Source organism: Eupeodes corollae, chromosome 2, assembly GCF_945859685.1.
Source record: "Eupeodes corollae chromosome 2, idEupCoro1.1, whole genome shotgun sequence".
NCBI classification, from domain to species: domain Eukaryota; kingdom Metazoa; phylum Arthropoda; class Insecta; order Diptera; family Syrphidae; genus Eupeodes; species Eupeodes corollae.
The window spans coordinates 148,722,480-148,744,803 of NC_079148.1; the positions used below are offsets into that span (position 1 = coordinate 148,722,480).

Here is a 22,324-nt window from a genome sequence, read left to right on the forward strand (position 1 = left end):
AGTCAATTAAACTCACCATAAAATGGAAGAAGACCGCGATGAACTTCCTTAACAGAGCACAAATTTTGATAATAAAATTCAATAATTTGCAAGAGTTGTCCGTTTGTAATACAAATCATGATTTAATTATAGACAAAATCGAAGATGTTTGACAGAGAAACAAAATACGGATCGTGCGTCAGCTGTTAAAACCAATTTTTCCAAAAAGATAATAGCTAAAAAGTCACCCTTTAGACGATCATTGGATTTCGGGACCTTTTGCTTTTCATTACTTATGACACAGACATGAAATTTGATGAGACTTTTCACACCATTATTTAGAACGGTACCGATACCAGTTACCACTATCTCGCATACGAAATTTCAAACCCTTCTTCGCCTTATATTTCTGCACTCAAACTGCGTGTTCAAATAAAATGACAGTCTTCATTTTTTAAAATAAAACAACCTACTCAAGGTCCACACTATCAATATAAAGCTTTTAAGTCAATCAAAGTGACAGAAAAAAGCCTTGTTCTCAAAGTATAAGAATTATTATCATCGTGTCGCCGATAATTTCTCTCAATCGAATTAAATTAATATATCCTAGTTTCGCTTTGGTAGCTAAGATAAGCCCTATAAGACCTCATCTAGACGACTATCTCTATTCGTGTTAACACTATCAATCGAGCCTTTATATTTGAGTGGATTTTGAGTTTGATATAATAATGTTCAGACAACGTACGACACGAATTTGTTAAATTTAATCCACCTCGTTAATTTTATTATACGGCTAAAGCCGAAAACCAAAGCCAAATAGAAGAACAGGACTCAATTGAACGAGGACTAAGAGATTACCGACCGACCGACCGACAAGGACGATGAGACATGGTCCGATTGCAAAAAGAAAAAAAAAGTGTCAATAAAATGATAAAAATGTCCTTAATTCTCTCTGTGTCTGGAATCTGGATGAACTATGATGATAATTATGATGACGATGACGGTGACTGTGATAATGATGCTGACGATGATGATGATATCAAATATAAAGAAAAATCATGTCACTTTTGTCATCAAATAAATTATTTGTCGCTCAATAAATATTATTAATGACGAATGTGATGATGATTCAATGATTATTATTATTATAGGTTGGTTGATTCCTGATGGGCGTGGTAAAAAGAGGTAAAAGCTATATGAATGTTAAGCAAAAATGCTTCTGTTTTTTTATATTTAGCTTGATTCATTAAACCCCTTTACCTTTGATATGACTTTATCTGAATTATGATGATAGGCCAGGTTGGTTTTTGAACACATCCACATATCCTGATGACGACGATGATGATGATAAATTAAGGGTATGCGATTTATTATAGAATTGAGGCGTATTTTGTGTGCATTTCATACCTATTCAATATACACCCCTTAAATATTTAAGAAGACTGACGATGATGTGGATAAGGATGAGGATGACGACGATATATGCAGAGGCGTATTCGATTCGTCTATACAGGCTTGAAAAATTAATGGCAAAATAATTATTATCAAGAGGTTGTGATGTCAATTAAAATGATTATTATCTTTTTGCAATCATATAGATGTTATATAAATATGTTATGTAGGCTCGAAAAAGAAAAATGTTTCTTTGAGTTGATATTTAACACACGAAATAACTTATAACGTAATTTCACTTCACCAGAAATTGCCTGATAAAATATTTTAAAATGATAAGACCCAAAATAGTAGACTCTTTTTGATACAAATGATTCAGAAATATATAATCGTTCATGTCACCTCCGTTGTTTGCATCTAATAGTTGGAACACCATTACTCTTTTAACGTTGTAGAAACTTTCAATAACATTCAAAACTACGCTCATTTTGAGATTCGTTTTTCGAATTCGAGAAGATTCTATTTTGAGATTCGATCGATTCTAAAGATTGCTAATTCAATCGAAAGTTCATTTTTAAAAAACTTTGACTTTCAAATGCTTCGAATCAATTGTCATTTTTGTGTCGTTCAGATGTTTTCCAGTGAATAGCTAAAGAAATATGAAATTGGTTATATTGACGAGATTTTTATGTTATTTTATAAAGGGCACCGTCACATTCCAATTGGAGCAATAGGGAGCAAAAAGAAGAAGTTCTGATAAGGTTGATTAAGAAGAATCCGATGTTAGCAAAAGGGCAAAGTGTCTCAGCTCCAATGCAGGAGATTTGATGGCAGTATGCGTTCCATCAACACATCCTATTACTCCCGGAATGCCAATTATTTTTGAAGAAATATCGTCTCATTTCTTCCTTTTCCTCGTGGTTTAATTTTTAGTTAATCCATTTTGTGCCAAGTTTGACTTCTAGTTTATTTAAAACACTTAGATACTGATGATTGGGACACCTTAAGTGCATCTTTTCCCGCTCCAAATTGGTAGCCTCCTTCGCCAAAAAAGCGCAAGGTTGTAACTAGCATTAAAATGGGCGGTATGGAAAAAGAAGTTCCCCTCTATATCTCGATAGAAAGCTCATTCAAGACATATTTAAATGCACGTTTATTGAGGCGAAAGTCCACCATGATTTGTTTTTGCAATAGAAAAAATTCACATTAATTTTATAGGTAAGGATACTAACTTTCAATCGTCAAACTCAAACGGATTTGATGCGTCCATATTCCTTCTTCTAAAAACATTTTCTCGTTCTTCGCCATTAGAATTAAGAAACAAAACTATTGGCATTGTTTACTTTGTTTTTTTTTTTTTGTTTTTCTGAATTAATATTTTTTATTCGAATCTCAAAATAAACAAAATTCATTTGAACCAATAGATCTAGTTACTCGAATCAACGTTTCGTTCGAATCTCAAAATGAATGTCAATTCATCTCACCAACTTGTGTCTTATTCTAAAGTTGCAAATGGTGTATTTAAAGTTAAATCAAGTCCTGATGGAATTCTTTCGGTTGTTATGAAAATTATCAACGCAGTCTTTAATTTTTACTTACTAACTGACAAATTGACAATTTTCAGATGTATCACTGACTGAAGATTATCAGCAACTCTAACGATCAAATTCTTTGACGATATTCTTAAATAAATTAAAAAAATTCTTAAAAATTTTCGGTTTATCTTTAGAACTTAATTCTTAAAATATTAAAAACTCGAGCATGTATTTAAATCTAATCGTATTTGCAGAACTGTGTTTACAATCATTTTTAATTCTAATTCTAATAATTTTCGAACTTGGTTAAATATGTAGAGCTGAGTTCTAAAGTCTTTTTTGCTAATTTCGTAGCACTTTGTAGCCAATTTCTACTTAGAATTCTTTCGGTCGTGTTTTTGCATATAATGAAATAGTAGCTTGATTCTGAAATCTATTTTTGCTAACGAGATTTTTAGTCGAAAACTAGTTTTTACCAATTTCAGTAGCTTTTTTTAAAATGTTTTCTTTCTTATACAAACAAATACAAATTGATCTATTGATCACGAGATACCGATAATCGAACATCAATTTTTGCCAAATTTGCGTACTATTTTTCGTAGATTTTATTTTTTTATGAATAAACGGATTGTTGGGTTTTTATAAAAAAATTACTGAATATCGAAAATTAAAATTTCTGTGAGATAAAATAAGTTTAAAGCTAATATTTTCAAGTTTTGAAAAGATATTTGAGTCTTTTAACAATTTTTACCAACTTTTATTAATTTTGTTTAGGTTCTTAATAAAAAAAATGTCAATTTTCAATTTTCTCAGTTGTTTTTGATTTATAAAAAAAAATTTAATTGGAGTTTTGTTCAAAAATTTATTTGTTTGTTATCGCGTTATAATATATAATATAACATTTAATTTAAGTCTCTAGCGTTATTTTTTCGTCAGATATTAAAGGTTAACCAAAATTTTCATTTTCAAATTTTTAAATTGCTATGTAAAAAAAAACACTAACCCAAATTTTGTTGAGAGTAATTTCGTCATCTTTCTGCATTATTATCTGTTAAGTCCATATCTCTACTGAGTCTTGAGCTATGGACACGAAAAAACGTTGGGAAGGTCTTTGGAAGAACTACAAATTTGAGGGTCTAACTTATCGAAGTTCAAACTCAAATGTAAATCTAAGCCTCAGTTTAAACTCTTAAGAGCTTGATGAAGAAATCAGACAGAACTCAAATGGTTTCTATTTTTTTTTTTCAAAACCTAACTTTTAGAGATTAGACTTTTGGAATCAAGGAATTGACAGACAAATTTTCAGGAGTAATTTTCAGGGATTTGCATTTTTTATTTGATTGCAGAATGATCAACTTTTACTAACCTTTGGCAATATACTAATTTAGTAAAGATACGTTTGAATCGATACTTCAAATTCAAATAACCAATGAGTACGAAATAGCCCTAAAACCTAAATGGGATGTTTTTTTAACTAGATGACCAAAATATTTTTTGATTTTGTATGTCTAGAACTTTTGAATTCCTCATGCAGGCTCTGTTAAACGAGTTGAATTTACTTTATAGTTCTACATTCACGAAAATACATATATTCAAAATTAACCTACTCTGGGATTATTTAAACTGTGATTTTTTAAGAGCTTGAGAACATTAAAAAAAAAAACGCATACTTTTTGAAGATAATTTCATATAAATGTTGACCGCGGCTGCGTCTTAGGTGGTCCATTCGGAAATTCCAATTTCGGGTAACTTTTTCGAGCATTTCGGCCGGAATAGCCCGAATTTCTTCGGAAATGTTGTCTTCCAAAGCTGGAATAGTTGCTGGCTTATTTGTGTAGACTTTAGACTTGACGTAGCCCCACAAAAAATAGTCTAAAGGCGTCAAATCGCATGATCTTGGTGGCCAACTTACTGGTCCATTCCTTGAGATGAATTGTTCTCCGAAGTTTTCCCTCAAAATGGCCATAGAATCGCGAGCTGTGTGGCATGTAGCGCCATCTTGTTGAAACCACATGTCAACCAAGTTCAGTTCTTCCATTTTTGGCAACAAAAAGTTTGTTAGCATTGAACGATAGCGATCGCCATTCACCGTAACGTTGCGTCCAACAGCATCTTTGAAAAAATACGGTCCAATGATTCCACCAGCGTACAAACCACACCAAACAGTGCATTTTTCGGGATGCATGGGCAGTTCTTGAACGGCTTCTGGTTGCTCTTCACTCCAAATGCGGCAATTTTGCTTAATTATGTAGCCATTCAACCAGAAATGAGCCTCATCGCTGAACAAAATTTGTCGATAAAAAAGCGGATTTTCTGCCAATAAAATTCTGGTAATAAAATTCAATGATTTGCAAGCGTTGCTCGTTAGTAAGTCTATTCATGATGAAATGTCAAAGCATACTGAGCATCTTTCTCTTTGACACCATGTCTGAAATCCAGCGTGATCTGTCAAATACTAATGCATGAAAATCCTAACCTCAAAAAAATCACCCTTTACTTGAGGATTTTATGTTGGTATACTTACCAAGACGAGTTCAGAGACCTTTTATTCTTATTTTTTAAAACTGACTTCTTAATATTAAAAACAGCTCACGCACTCTTCTTGTAAAATAAATGTTTTTGTACAAGACTTCGAGGAATAAGATGAAGTTAAATCACAACTTGACTAAATAAGCTTTTAAAATATAAAACAAAAGTAGGTTTTCATTCATAAACCACCAGAAGCAAAATTTCACATGGCCAAACTGCCTCGTAACGTTTTTCTTTTTCTTTCTTTTATACTAGAAAAAAACCTACCTAATTATGAAGAAATAATAAGTTCAGGACAACAGTATCCGTTTTTTATTGAAAGACTTTTGAATGCTCGTCCTGCTGATGCTTCTGCTGCTGCACGCATTTGACAGAATAAATTCGTTCTCACCACCTCCCTCTTCCGAAGTGTGATGTGTAGAAAAAGTTTATTTCTTTTTACCTAATGAAGTACAAGGCAGGAGGCAACCCTACACACACAATTTATAGTGTGTACCATATTCTGTACTCACTATTTCTTACTTTTTTTATCATTTTTTTATAGTTGTTTGTTTTAATTTTCTTCATTTCCCTTCAGGCCCCTAAGGGGTCCCATGAACTTTTATTTAACATAACTAATGCGATTGCGGGCGAATACTCGTATATTAGAGAGAATATGCTTTCTCAATGGCATCAGAGAGGGCGGCGGTATAGAACTGAATATGCTTAGCAGTGTAAGACAACTTTTCTTAATGTGTTACGTACATAAACACGTATCGCTGAGATAAATATACTTATGAACGTACAGCTGTGGTCAAAATAATATTTACTATTTTTACTTAGAAACGTTATACCAAATTAATAAAAAAAAAATTAATTTAGGCCAACAGATTCGTCCCCTTCTAACTGGAAAAAAATAAAGAAAAAACGTCTGTATGATAACAGTTATTTGAAATTCTGATTTACTATAATTGGGAATAAATCACAGTGAAGCCATCAAAGTTATTACGCCACCTCAAAACAAACCATACAGATGAAAAAAAATAAGAACGTGGAGTTTTTTGAAAGAAAATTCAAAGCTCTTTAACTTCATAAAACTGCGATAGTACAGATGTATAACGTAAATGAGAAAGCATTGCTAGCTAGTTATCGAGTAGCTTTTCGTGTGCTAAGGCTGGAAAACCTCATACTATTGCTGAATATTTGATTCTACCATCGGCTGTAGATATTGCGGAGATAATGTTTGGCAAAGAAGACGTCGAAAAACTCAAATTGAACGCAGACATTTTAAGTGCAGCTGTAAATGAGGCAAATTTGGCAATCAAGCTGAAGGAAAGTCTACCGGATCTATCTGCTGATGGAATGCTGCAACTGGAATTTAAGTTTGTCAATTTAGATACCTTTTGGATAAAAAGGAAATTAAGAACACCCTGAATTAACATTAGAGGCTTTAAAGTATTCGAGTCCAATTGCCACCTCGTACCTGTGCGAGTTGGCATTTGCATCAATGGTCCAAATTAAAAGTAAGAAAAGAAATTGCTAAAATTTGGAAAACGATTTTTTTTTTATTGATTGTCTCAAACACTTCATAGTTGTAACGAGTACAGTAGTTCTTTAGATGTATATGGTATCACGACCAACTTTCGGTTCAAGTGTGTTGGCTTTTATATTAGCAGCCACCTTAACCTAACTTAAAAATATCAATTCGTAAGTGACTCTTTCTTCGAAAAAGCCAAAAACAATAGAGCACCTAAGAATGTTGTTAAACTGGAAGGTATTTCACATACGATCACCGAAGACTTTCGAAAATATCGATATTTATATTTCATTGCATATAAAGTAGTCGTATTTTGAAATATTGGTGCAATAGTAGAAATTATACACTGTAAAAAAAATTAAATACTTTATAAGATTCTCAAAGTTTGATATTTATTTTTTTTGGAAATATACCACTTTAAAAACCCCAAACTTTTAATGTGCACTTCTATTCTATTTGATTGTTTTCTCTTTATTATTGAGCTAACTGCAATTCGCGGCGTTCTTAGCATGTTTTATTTTAGAACACATTTGGTTAGCATAAAAAAGGTTATAGTGACTTGATTTTAAAAGATTAACAAGTTGGGGACATTTTTTGTAAGAACTATCAAAACTTTGACCGTTTTCGAAGGTCTCAAAAAACAAAAAAAATCTTTGATTTTCAAACATTATTAATTGGTTCTCTGCTAGTATTACTCTTACCGTGATATTGTATGGGCTATATACTTCCTCAATAAATGAGCTACCTAAGACTAAAAGAATTGTTTAAATCAATTCGGTTATTACTGAGATTAGAGGGCTCAAACAAACAAACAAGCAAACAAGCAAATAATCAAACAAACAAACAAACTCTCCACCTTTGTAATAGTTGTATAAATAATTTAAAAAAATTGGGTGGCGCAACAGTCTGTTGAGAGCTAGGGCCTAGTGACTTACAACTCTCCACCATACCTGTGTGCGAGTAATGTTGTCAGGAATGGAGGGGACAGTTTATATGCCGAATCCGAACGGCTGATTTGAGATATCACTTTTTCATGACAAGGGTTACTCTTGGAGAATTTGTCAATTCCTCGCAATAGGCAGTACCCGTGAAAAGACTTTAGATGGCATAAGTGGATCGAACCCAAGACCTCTGGCATGACAGTCCAACGCACTAACCATCATGCCACGGGTACTTCAGTTGTATAAATAGATTTATGAAAATAATTTAAAAAAGAATTATTGTGTTTCTATGTTTTAAATTTTGGAAATATCTAAAAAATTAATCGCACTATTTTTGTATATATATACTTTAAGGAAGATCAGAAAAACAAACCGATTTTCCGTGAAAAATATCATTGGCTATGCAACTAAACTTTGGGAACTTTATGGCCTAGGGGAGTCCCACATTCTCCTTCCCTTGAATCTGTCATTGGTCAAATGTTCCTATTTGTTTAACCAGCATTTTATGAAACTTGCTGCAAATAAACTCCAAAATCCTGAAAACCAATGTAACTTTTTAAAAGTCACAAAGTAAGAAACATTTACAATATATTTAAAGTTAAAATTAAATAGTTAAATTTAAGATTTTCTTTGTCTCATAAGTTCATGTGCTGAGAACGTAAGTACTACAAAATCAAGGGCTGTTCTTATTATTTTGGCTACAGCTGTATGTAGTTTAAAGTAACGAATGCCAAATAGAATATATCAACCGCTCGCTCTCTCCTGCCCTTATAATAATTTTCCATATTTTCCGTTTTTGTTGTTGCATTCTTTTTTGTACTAAAACAACATGTATCCTGCCGAGTTGAGTCGAGTCGTCGAGTCTTTAGAACCGAGCACAAATTAGCGAAACAGGATACTAAGTGTGAGACGTATCATTCATCATCATATGGCCCAACATGAATGCATCCTGAGCCTCAGCGTCAGCCTGAGCCTCATGACTGACTGACTGCTATGCTACAAAATATACATGTAGATGTGTGTGCTGTGGCACTAGTGGATATATAAAGGATATGAAGGATGAGGGTGGAAAAACGATGGGTTAGATTTGAGGTGGCTGCCCGGGCACGGGCGGTGTGGTTCTAGCTCTGGTTGGGTTGGTGATGTGTCTTCTCTTATGTCTAAATGCATCTGAAAGCAAAGCGTTTTCCATTCATTGAATAAATGAATGAATATGACTATGTAATTTGCGGGAGGGAATTTAATGAGATATACTATATGCAGGCTGTGTAATGAATACAAAATGAGTGACACACACAGTAAGCTCCCCTTTTCAAAGGACATTTAAGCCATAAATTATGTTGTTGGACACACAAAAGCTTTACATTTTATAGCCTTATATACATACATAGATACATTCCACAGCATATAAAGTTTATTTTGTATCCTTTTTTTAGTATTTTTTTTTCAGTTTGCATCAGTCACATTACAATGACATATGGCAAAGTAATGTGATATTTTTTCCTGTTTTTAGATTTTGAAAAATGTTTACGCTTTGCATCCTGTTTTGAGGACAAGAGCGAGCAGAGCTAATGATATATCTTTGCCTTGTTCAAAAATATAAAGAAAGTTACCTTACGTCCCTTCCTTGAATCCTTGAGGAGGGTTTTTGGAAAAAGCAGAAGGATTCTGATGAGATTGAGAGATTCAGGAAATTGCTGGGGAAGTGCAGAAGTTCAGAGGTTCAAAGATGCAGACCAACGACCTGAATTTCAATAGATAAGCATATGCAACGATGATGTGTCTCTGTTTACTGTCTTAACTAATTTTGCTGACGTTTCTATTTGTCTACACTTATCTTTCGGGGTATAGAACTTTTATATCTATATTTTATGTATAAGGGAAGGATTCTTCTTGATGTTATAATTTCAAAAAATATGTATTTCTGTAGAAGGTTCGTTTTATCAATAAAAATTACTATCAGATACTTGGTTTTGAATATTCATATAATATCGGAAGTAATTTATATAACTTTAAACTTATTTGCATTACGATGGATGGGACAGCGTGGTACGATGACCAACTTTTTAATGCTTAAAACAGATTTCTGGCTTATGGGAGAAAGGATATGAATACAAAATCAGTTAAAACCGGATGAAGAGTGTTGCTTTGTATTTTTTGAAAATGGATTTGCAGGGGGAAATTGAATAATTAAATTTTGTTTCATACAATTAATTCGTCAGCAATGCACATTTCCAATGCAAATTTTTAAAATTATTTTTATATATGTAAATGTTTGTTTGACGTTTCCCAAATCAATTCATACGATTTATGAATTAAAATTGATAATTTCAATCCATTGCAGAAATGCTCATCAATATGAATCCACAGAGTGAGGATAGAAGATGTTAGGGCCTCATTTAACTTCACAAATTTCCTAAAAAACTGATGATACCATAATGACCAACTATAAACTATTTAAGCTGCTGTCACTTTTGAAACTGTCATCTTATGACATCTGACAGTTGAATCGGTTTCTAATAAGAATTTGACACCTTCAATATTTTAATCAGCTTTATCTTTTATGGGAGTAAACCTTATGCAAAATACTCCAGAGTTCATGAGAACCATTTTATTGGCTGGTTTGGATCGTTTGCTACTAATGCCTGAACAAATAGGTGATATTTTCGACACTTCGATTGACACGTTGTCTTAGAAATTTTGTTATTATTCCGTTTAAAAATTGGAGTTGAACGAAGGGCTGAAAATTGTGGTTACTGACTCGGAAATCATTTAGAAAATGTTTATAAGTTGTTGTACGTTCTTGTCAATATGTTGATTTTGCTGAATAGATAGACAATTATAGTTCGGTGAATAATGAAAGGTTGCGTTCACAAATTGAATTCTAAATCGTCAAGGCCCTATTAGGAAACCCGATAATAACAAAATGTATTCTATACAAATTTAGAGTTAGTTTTTTCGTGGTTTAGACCAAAATCTAAGAAAAATAATTTTGTAGTGCCAATATCGTAATGGTTAGTGAGAAGGTTCAATTGGGTTCAATTTCTGCCTGCGCCACCTTAAAGTTAATTCATTTATATTGCCTTTTGCCAGGAATTGACAAATCCTCTAAGAATTGTTATTAGGTGTGTTTTTTTTTGGCACAGCTGTCCGTATCTACTGTGGAAGCTTCAATGTATTACAAATACAACACACAGCTGCGGATAAAACTTAAACTTAGGGCTGCGGATAAAAAATTGACATTTCTTCGAGTATCGATACTCGATCGCAGAAAAGTTGAATTTCTTAGGTTGCTAACTCGGATAATCCGATAGCTCAAAGAGCCTCGAAGGCTTTGTTCGTAGAGTGCAACGCAATTTAAATGCGTTCTTTTATTTATGTAAGATTATTTTGCACTAATATTGAAACTCAAAAATTAAGAAACGAGAGCCATAGTTAGTCTATGCCGTTTAATATTTTTCTTCTGAAATGTCATTTAATATTTGCGAGATTTAAGGTACAACTTCAACGGCCACTTTTTGCAAAAAATGGGACATTTACAAGAGTATTTTTTTTTTCTTTGTAACGCCATTTGGCCATTTGAATTTAAAGAAAACCACACAAATTGTTTTTGAAATCAAAAATTAAGCTTTCACATCATTACTTTTAATTTTATGGTGGAACTACTTTCACAAATTATTTTGAACATTTTCGCCTATTGCTCGTTGTAGTTATGCCTTTAAAATTTAGTCGAATAAGTGAAAAAAAACTCTTATTTCATGATCTATTTGAAGCTTGAGAATAAAAAAAATTTATATTTATCAAAATTCACACATAGGTAAGAGTACACGCACTTCAAATATACTTCTCTGTTTGCCATTTGTATAAACATTTGTTATTGTTTTGTGAAAAAAAAACTACAAAATTAGACTTTATATACGTATTATTTGCCAAGAAAAATCAGATATTTTTACACAAACATTTCAAAAGCAATTAGAAAATGACATAAGTTAAATATTTTGTATGTTTTTATTACCACACAATAAAAAACATTCACGCAGAAAGCTTAATTCTTGGTTTTTGGCGGTAGAAAGAACAAAGCTTATTTGTAGTATTTTAAATTTTCCACTTGTTGCCAAAATTTACCGTTGTTAAGTAAAGGTTATTTACACAATTTTTGACAGTTCACCTGGATTCATGAGTGTGTCAAAATTAAACTTCAAAAGTTTCACAAACGAATTTCAATTTCGATCTTTCGACCCTGCATATAAATGCATATAAGAACTTCAATTTCATGAACGACCACTGACTAAATCTACGAACATACCCCAATATGTCAAAAACTTATCCAAAACCAAAACCAAAATAACAAATCAAACTTTTAACAAATGCAGATGGAAAATCAGGAAGAAAGGTAAATAAGCATTTATTTAAAATTATAAATCAAGTACATAATAATAATAGCGCATTCACAAAGCTAGTGACTACGTAGTCTAAAATAAACTAGCTTTGTGAATGCAAAATTGCACTGCAAAGCTAGTCAATCCAGAACTGTCATATTAATGACAAATACAAATATAAAAAATAGGAAACATTTGTGTTTACAGAACTTTTTAATGTGTTTTTTTTTTTCTTTATAAATTAAATAAAACCAAATAGAAGATATAATGTAATGTGATTGATTTATATTTGATTTTAAATACCGAAAGATTTATTTCATTTTGAATTCTTGTGTCTTTACCGAGCAGCTAATTGTAAAACTTCAAAACCAGTGTATACTAACTTTGTAGCTGACATTTTTACATTACGTCGGAGGTGAAATTTCCATTACTTTTGTAGTTGGATTTAGCAAATCAGAACCCCTTGACTACGTAGCCACTAGTTTTGTGAATGCGACCATTATCTGACAGCTAAAAAAGTTCTACCAACTTAAAAATAAAATAAAACGGCTACGGATACGTTTTTTTGGATAATCGAATTTGACTGCTGATAGCGATGCCAAAAACACACGCCTATTATCATGATAATTGCTTTCTCAAATTTGCAGTTTAAACACGGCATAAAAACTGTAGGTCTCCTCAATCCTTGAAATGACTCGCACACACTCGCAATGGTAGAAAGGTCTTAGATACTGTTGCACCACCTACTTTATGTAATTATTACAAAAATAATTTTGTAACAGAATCCTTGCCGTAGGCATTAAAATGGTACCTTTTAGGTTTAGTTCTGATAGTAAATGTTTCTACAGTCCATGCAAAGTCGATACAAAACGTACCAATATATTTTCTTGAAAACCCAGGGAATTACTTTCAATAATAAAATAAAGAGTACAATGTCTTTAACTTTAACTTTTATCCGCAGTGATTCTACTGTGGATGTTGTATTTGTCATTCATACTCCATTCTACTTTGCTAGGTATGACATTTCCAAACAAAACACACAAGGGTTTTATTTCAAACTTAAATGAAAGTTAAGTTAGTATTCTAAGCGTGAAACATAATTACAATAAAAAAAGTCCCTAAAAAGAGCAAAACTCGAAAATCTCGCGGTTTTTCAATTTTTTGCCATTTTAAGTTCAACGTTCGTCATAAACAACTCACTAAAAATGCAGAAATACTGAGTTTAATGCAAAGTCCGATTTTATAGTTACTGAATAATTAATAGGTTTCGAAATGTTTTGCGTTTATAGTTACTAATTCCTAATTTGTCCCTACCTGTATTAAAGTTCCTTTACGCGGGGCATACGTACCCGTATTTTTCATATGAGTTCTGTAAAATATGACGTTAAGCTAAGCTTCAATTTTTTAACCATAAAAATTTTGTAGTTTAACCACCTTCCTGGAAAAATTCCAAAGGGTGTCTATGGCCTTTGGCGTGTCCTAGTAATTTAAAAGGTTTTATTTTGAAACGATAGCTTTTTAGACAGCTGTCTCTTTTGAAGCTATCATCTTTTCACATTTAATTAGTAAAAACATGAACCAATAAACAAAATGGAACGACACATTCTTCAAAAAAGGTATTAATTGTTAAAATTCATTTCAAAAACAGATATAATTTTGCGGTTGAAATTTCCTGACATTATTATTTCTCCAAGAGATGTTATTATTTAACACCTTTAGATTTTCTTCTTTTGGGCTATTGAAACAAAAAACATTCGCCAATACTTCATAATTGATTCAGGACCTTAAAGATGAACATTGAACAGTTTTGGACGCCATAGAGCAGCAATGTACGAATTGTTACAGTGGTTGCTATTTTCCTGATATTGCTTCCCAGTATTAATGGCAAACCTTTCCTTTTACAAGTTACATTGTTTTCTTTTACTAAATACTTGTTGTATTTTAAAACTCAAAATACAGAACTGTAATATTTGCCTCTCTTTTACTACTTTTAATCGTTCTTGTAACCTATACTTTGTGAAGTCTCGTTTCAAAGCTTTGAAAGTCCTGAAATGTAAATCCCTGCCTTTTATATCACTATTCTTGTTGTTGTTTTGTGAGTTTGAAGGATTTTCTCATTTTCCATACCAAATTAATTGTATCTCTTTCATCGAAAATACACCTCCACCAAAATTGTTTTCGAAATGAAAAGAAATTAAAAACTCAATATACTTAATTAATCAACGCTTAACTGAACATTGAGTGTAATATGCTGTAGCTTAACTTATACGTACTTGCAACTGAAGCTCTCCTGCACTTCCATATCCTTCCGGTGATCTTTTGATCGTTCCTGATGCTGATTTTGATTCTGAATCTGATGCTGATGATGGTATGCCCCAATTGAATGTATCTTCTCCTTCTCCATACTCGACTTTTCTCCGCCACCGTCACCACCGCCATCATTATTTGGTGCAATGCCGTTCTCATTTTCATTTATTCGGCTCTGATTACATCCTAGTGTGCTTTGATGGTTGACTTGATAATGCTCACACATTTGGCAAGCGTCAACATTTTCATTTTCCAACAATAACTGTGATGCTATTATTGTTTGGCAGGACGAATTAACTTTCCTCGCATCATTTCTCAAAGAATCATCATTCTGTGGTGTACAAAGGAGAGAAACGAAAAAAAAGGACTATAATGAATGAACTTTAGGGAAAAAGAAAAGTAAAGTTATATGTCAAATTCAAAATGCCTCCTCATCGTTCATTTTCTCGTTTTTATAATGAACCGGATCTGGAACAGGAAAACTCAATAAAATATTCGTTATCTTTTATAATCGAAGGCAGGAACTACCGAAAAGAGCTAAGGTCCTGCAGCAGTAGCATTAAGGCAAAAGTATAGTAATAGTGATGTCGATTTTGAAGTCGATAAGGCAGGGAGGGGGATGGGTGGTAGAGATATGGCAAAACCAGAATCGAGCATGATAAAGAAGTTCGAAGGATATTTCACATTTTTTTTCTTCCCTCCTGCAACCGAATAAAAATGATTCACATCGCATAATGACATTAAATCGTCCTCATAGGATTACGCCTTCGATATTTTTTTTTCTTCTTCGTCCTGCTATTTCCATACTCTCCTTCTTCCATCTCCATCTTCTATATTCTACAACTCTCTGTTTATTCATAGCAAAATGAAAAAGAAAAACAAAAATTAAGGATGTGGTGATGGTAGAGTAGTGAGTAGTGGTTACCAGAATGAAATCGGTTATCGAAAGGATATTCGACGGTTGGTTGCCAAAGCATATTTTTTTCTTATTTAATTCTTTTTTCTCTGCAACTCATAGCAAAAGAAAGGATTTTAAGCAGGATAAGGCTAGGTGAGGAAAGGGGTGAAGAGGTGAGGTAAGGCGAATGGAGTGAAGTGGAATGGAGTGGTTCGTTTGGAAAGGATTAACAAAAAAGAAATTGTGCGGAGGTGTACGATTGTAAAACTACATTTACCCTTTTCACCTTACATAAATATACAGTGAAACAGATTGTGAGGAGGGGGATGAAAAGAGAAATCTCTAGAGGGGGGGTTGAAAATACTTTCCATTTTGAATAGGTTTACAGAATGAAGAATTGAATTTTTGGCCAAACCCAAAAAGGATGAGTTAAAAAGCAAGAAAAAGAAATAAAGTAGAAAGAAAAATAGGTAAAAGATAGAAAATTTGTTAATCGGGTCCGGGTATAGTAAATCCTAGATAACGCCCTATACTTGTCCAACCTTACCATACGCTCCTTTAGATATATATCTACATTTTTTGAAAGATAAATGGGGACAACACAAAGACCGCAAAGTTCGATTGGGAAATGAGAAACATCTGGATTTTTTTCTTTTGGTTTGGTTTGTATGTAATAAGAGGCGTTAGTGTGATTTCAAGGATTCAAATAATTAAATTCTTGTCAAGAGAGTGAACAATGAACAAACAAAAAGAACACATTTCAATAGTTCGATAAATTTGTTTTTGTAAGGATTTGAATTATATTTAATAAATAAAATAGAAGACAATCTTAATGTGTTTTTGTACAATGTATGGATGCTTTATGGTATAAATGAAAAGAAAAACGTTTTAAGGACATTTTTGTTTTAGAAATTGTGACAAAACTTCGCCATAAATATTTGGAGTTCAATGGAAAAAAGAACAAATGTTTTCTTTTGAATATCTCTTAGTTCAGGATATTGAGAAATTAAGGTTGTAGTTTTGATAACTTGATACAAAACCTGAGATTATCACCTTTACTATTTCTTCTAAAGGAAATTCCTTCCCTAAAATTGCAAATCGATTTCGGTGGATTTACAGTCTAATAGGTTTTTTTTTGCTTGCATGGGAAGTTACGATGTTTTTTTTTCAGTTTTTTGACAATTGACAAACTGTGTTGAGATTTCTGTTTAGAAATTCATCATGAATCGTTTAGAGACTAAACAACGCTTTTAAATTCTGGAAAATGCATAGAACACTTCTTTACCGTATTTAGTGACGAAGCTCATTTCTGGTTAAATATCTTAGTCAATAAGAATATTTGCCGTTTATAGAGCGAAGACAATTCGTAAACCATTAACGATTGGCTGTTACTTAATTTATGTACTGTATGGTTCAGTTTAGCACAACAGACAGTTCCTGTTTCTTTTGAAAAAGCGACGATATTTCGTTAAAATACGACGATTCAAATATCAAAAATCGCTCTTGAATATCAGTTAATTGAAAAGTAAATTCGTTGACAACTTTATTTTCAGAAATAGTCTTGTTAAATGGTTCCCGTGTTTGTGTAACTTAAAATCTATCCATTACATTTAATATGTTATCCAAAAATTGTATGTGTTCAAAAATCAGCAACTCTTAAAGAATTTGATGCTTTGTGTTGGAATTTTGTGTGAAAATTTCAACTGATCGGATTCAAAAAATGCTGGAAATCATATTTGAGAAAATAAATACATGAAACAAATAAATTTGAATTTGTTTAATTCAAAGTTCAGTGACTTTTCAAGAATGTTAAGAACTGAAAACGGTGTTTTTAAGGCTTCGCTTGAACCCAACACAGTTCTCATTCTTAAAAAAAAGTTGTATAATGATTTTACAAAAAAAACAGTCATTGTCTTTCAGATTTCAGTTTTAACCATGTTAGTATCTAAATTATTTTTTTGAAATCTTCATTAGTTATGAGATTCTATACAAAGTTTTGAAAAACTTTAAATTTTGTAAAGTCATAGTTTTAAAAACGATATTTTGGAGTTATAATTTTTAGCGCTGGTTTCAATTCAGAATTCTCACTTTAAGTTTCTGTTCACATTGTTCAACATTATATTTTAAATACATGCATTTACATATTTCAAAAACTTTTCAGCGTAAATTATTCAACGTTTATTTTAGATTTATGTGAGATAGTTGAAATCTAACAACTTTTGAAGATTTTTCGAATTTTATGAATTAGAAATTCGGAAACACATTATTTTTTTAGAAATAAAAACTATTCAAGATTTTAGATACGTTACTCTCAAAATTGAGTGTACAATAAATAAAACCAATTATTTTTGTTGTTTTGAACGATTGATAATATTTTATGTTATATAAACAAGAAAAATAAACTTTAAAAATAATTAACAAAAGAAAAGACTCAAAAAATCTTCAAATACATGGCACGTAATTAAATGTTTATTTGAAGACCAAAACAAGAACAAAAATTACAATTTGGAAGACTAATATTTTGATAGACCACCATAAGCCATTATCACAACCTGCATAACCTCCAATACTCGTGGCATCGATTCGAAACAGTTTTTTTTATAAGGGGGTTTAGTTTTCCAAATTTTGGGTTGCAGTTCTTGATCCGTCGCTTGATTTGTATCATCAAATTTTAAATGGTATTAAAGCTCGGTGTTTGAGGTGGGGTTTTGAGCTGATTTCTGGCATTCTTGGTGAAAATAAAATAAATAAATTATAAATTAACAGAGAATAACTAGACCCTAGTGACTTACTACTATCAACCATTTTTTTTTTTTAATTTATTTTTATTCATTATTTTTTTAAACTATCTTAAAGCTAGACAAAAATTCATAAGACTAGCCTAGTTATCCATAACTCACAACTAACTTACTGGTCCCATACGGACACTATAAGTTAAACAATTCTAATGCCTTTTGGCCCTAAGATCTACCCGATTGAAGCCACCAAAACTGATTCTCCTGCTTCACCCTATTAGTTCGGTCCCTACTGAGCCGAAGGAACTCTGCTCCGCCTTGTGCCATCACGTTGCGATTTTACAGGAGTCGCTTATCCACGGTTTGTCGTCTGACGTGGTAAATTAACGGAACTGCCCATCTATCCAGTATCAGACCGCATCTGTAAAAAAAGAGGAATGCTTCTGGTGGAATGAAGCCGCTCAAACGTGCACTTTCAAAATACTCGTCATTGGGATAAAACACCCCGAAAATTAAATTGTTGGTCGAAGACATAGCTCTTGCAATGTGACCTCGAACGAGTTTTATCACGAAATTGTCAATTCTGTTGATTCGAGCCCCGTTGTATAGGACCTCGTTGGAATAGTAATGCACATAAGAAGATTCGGCTGTTCGATATAAGCCGGTACAGCGTCGTTAACACTGCCACTCGAACACCTGAAACTTCTTCATCTGGGAAGGGGCAACGTTGAACCACAAAGGATAACCATAAACGATCGTGGGCCGTATGACGGCCATAAAGTAAATAACCTTCACTCTGGGGTTAAGCCGACTGCTGTAAAACAGCCGTTTCTTCAGAGCGAAGGCTCCCCTGGTCCTGGCCAGAGCAACATTTTTAGGTCTGTCGACTTTTTGCTCGTTAATTGCTGCCCGTGAAGATCAGCAATGACCATCTTGTGCCAATTCTTGCACGTATCCCACCGTGGCCCTAGCCAACGGAGTCCGGAACAGAATTGTCTCCCACTTCTGGACATTTATTTTCAGTTTCCAGTCGTCGCAATATCGCTGAATCTTGTCGAAATCACGCTGCAAGAGAATTCTAATAACCTCAACTTTTCGGGCCGTTCTGTACGCAATTAGATCGTCGGCGTACGCAATTGCCTTTGTAAGACTATCTATCAGATCACTGGCTAAAGAGAATCGGCAAATTCACCGATACCCGTTGAAGACCATTTTTAATTAAGAATGTTGTGGTAACGATACGGTGTCAAACGCCTTTTCCAAATCGACCTGAACAGCACCTGTGCATTGTTGTTTTGATTTATTCCATTGGATATCAAAAACAAAGGATATGCCCAATTATTTCAAGTTTAGACGCAACATGAATTGTGGCATGACCCGCCTTGAACCCGAACTGTTTATCTTTAATTGTTTTGCTGTCCGCAGCCCAATTAGTCAGAGCCCTATTGATGATCTTTTCCAAAAATTTGCGGATGCTCGGAAGAAGACTTATCGACCGAAGATTCGACGAGTTGGATTTGTCCTTTCCCTTTTTCGGAAGAGGATGAACCACAGTGGTCTTTCAATACACTGGATAATTAGCATTATTCAGTGCATTATTGAAGAGTGTGGTGTAAATGTCAATTGCCTCCATCGGTAAATGTCTTAGTACAACGTTGGATATACCATTGAAACCTGCTGACTTTTTGTTTTTTATTGAATTGAAGATGAGCTGAAGCTCAACCTTCGTCACTAACAAGGGACTTGGTCCCGTTTGCTCGGCGATTATGGAATTTGCCAAAGAATTGTCATTGAACCGTTTGAAACCGCGGTTCTCAAATCGCCATGTATATCATTTCGAAGGTAAAAGTGATTAAGTAGGGCTCTGTTTTCCAAGTCGTGGTTGGGCGAATGCTAACATTCACCTTGTACACTTGCTAGAAACCAGCTCCTACCGCCTCCACTTTTTCCTTCGGATCTTCAATTATAAAAAAGTCATTGTAAAAGATGGCTTCTTCTAGATCTATTTGCGCTGTCCTGAGTACGTCTCTGTTCTCGTCAGTTCTTTGGAGTTTCAGACAAGGAAGGTCATTATCGTTCTTTTTCCTGAATATCCTAGATTGTAGGAAACATAGTAAGGTCACTGGAATTAACTGACCGAAACTTGGCGTCCCAGTACTTACAGTCCAATGCACTAAACATCATACCATAAATAAATATTGCTTTCAAATTCAGTATTTCTGAGGACTGACGCATATATGTACATATATTTTTTATAGAATGGCAAGAAATTACTATTTTCTTATAATTGTGTCAATGATTTCAAAGATTCCCTTAACCTCCTTCAAGTTTAATAGGGGAACCAATTTGCCTTCTGTCAAACCCAAATAATTGCATTTAAATATATAATATATAAAAAAAAACTAAAACAAATTTCACAAAAATGCCGCATCTTTAATTTTAAAAGTAACGAGTTACTTATTTTTATTTCAATGTACGTTCAATTTTCGCAGTAATTGTGGATGTTTTTTTTTTTTTTTTAATTTAAAAATAATATGAATTAGAGACATCAAGCCTATAGGAAAAATGCAATTTCATTGTCAGATACACTCGATAGGTTCCCCAATATTTCTTTTAAAGGAAATTCTTTCTGTATCATTGAAGATTGAACTTGTCGGCCTCGATTAAAATTGATGTTTTCAATAAGAGTTAGAGCTTATCAACTTTTAAACACTAGCAAAAATTATGCTTGAAACTTATTTTCGGTTACATTTAAATTCCTGGCTTTAGTCATTCTCATTTTTGGTGGAGATACGACGATTCTTATTAATTCTAAAATCTTCAATCTCGAAGATTATATCTATTTAAAGATTAAATATTTCAAAAAATAATACAAATGCTTAAATCGGAATTTCGTTTCGAAAGCATTTATATCCGTTTTTAAAAAGAAACAAAAAGTTCTTGACTCTTGCGGTCAACTGAAAACTGCTTCAAGAGTTTTTTTTTGTACTGAAAAATATTATTTATTTATTGTTAACCATTCAAACATGCTTAAAAGCTGTAGAGTTTCAGGTTCTACCTTGACAGAAGTTGAAAGTCATTTTGTTATGCTTCGATATCACAAGCTGTCATTCAAAAACATTATATTTTCCTCTCTAAAGAAGATTTCTTTAGTTTTTAATTAAATCAAAGCAAATAAGTAACAATTCTGTTTCCTCATTTCTCTAAAATTGTTTACCCTTTCTTTCTCAAATTTCCTCCCATTTATTCACAACAAAAAATGTTTTTTCCAAAACTTTAGATTCTTGGAATTTGAATGAAATTGGATTTAGCAGAAAAAAATGGATAGAATTATTTTTCACTGTTCTTTTTTTCTTCTACAGTTACGTTGTTAATGCCTTTTTAATAATCCACTACTTAGCGTTGCGTTAAATTCATTAAATCTCTTTTTAATCTCCACAAGTTTCAATTTAAAAAATAAAAACAGAAAATAGTTTAAGCCGTTTTTGATAAGGTATATAATTCAACAGATGTTCTTCTTTTTAAATACCCATCCTTCCTTCTCATAAAATCTTAATTCAAAAAATGCCTCTTTTTTATAAGAAGAAGCACACTTACCAACTTCTCTAAAAAAAGTAAAATTTCTTGAGACAAGTGAAGGATGACAAACATTTATCACAAGAATCTTCTTCGTTTGCGTAAAACTAAATCAAATTGAGTTAAAAACATAATTCGGTAAAAAATCAAAAACATTTTCCAACTCGAACCAGACCTCGCTTTCGAAAATGACATAGCGCGTTACTTATGTTTTATGCCCTGCCTTGTGCATAGCATAAAGCAAGTAACTTCCTTTTTCCAAAAGAGCAATTTCATGCCCAAATTAACTGAACGATAAACTAAAAAAAGTTTATTTTTTAGCGCAAATCCATAATTTGGTCCTTTTCCAGACTGCAAAAGGACGACAAAAAAATTAAAAATAAGGAGAAGAAAAAGCTGAAACAAATGTGTCCGAAAAGACGCACGTTCATGACACAGATTCTCGTCATTTGCTAGCCAAGTAAAGGAAGAGTGAAAGCAGCAAATCCCAATCAGCCTAGCGGAGCCTTATACTCGTGTATAGTTGTACTGTGATGT

At 32.8% G+C, this 22,324-nt stretch overlaps 1 protein-coding gene across 1 annotated transcript in view; it reads right to left on the bottom strand.

Moving 5' to 3' along the window:
• The window catches only part of LOC129944439 (uncharacterized), an 85,732-nt gene that overhangs the window by 39,043 nt on the left and 24,365 nt on the right, over positions 1 to 22,324 (bottom strand). The window contains exon 2 of the mRNA XM_056053866.1: positions 14,545 to 14,909. Within this exon, the coding sequence (XP_055909841.1) occupies positions 14,545 to 14,804 (260 nt within the window). The 5' untranslated portion in view covers positions 14,805 to 14,909. The remainder of the gene's footprint in view (positions 1 to 14,544; positions 14,910 to 22,324) is intronic.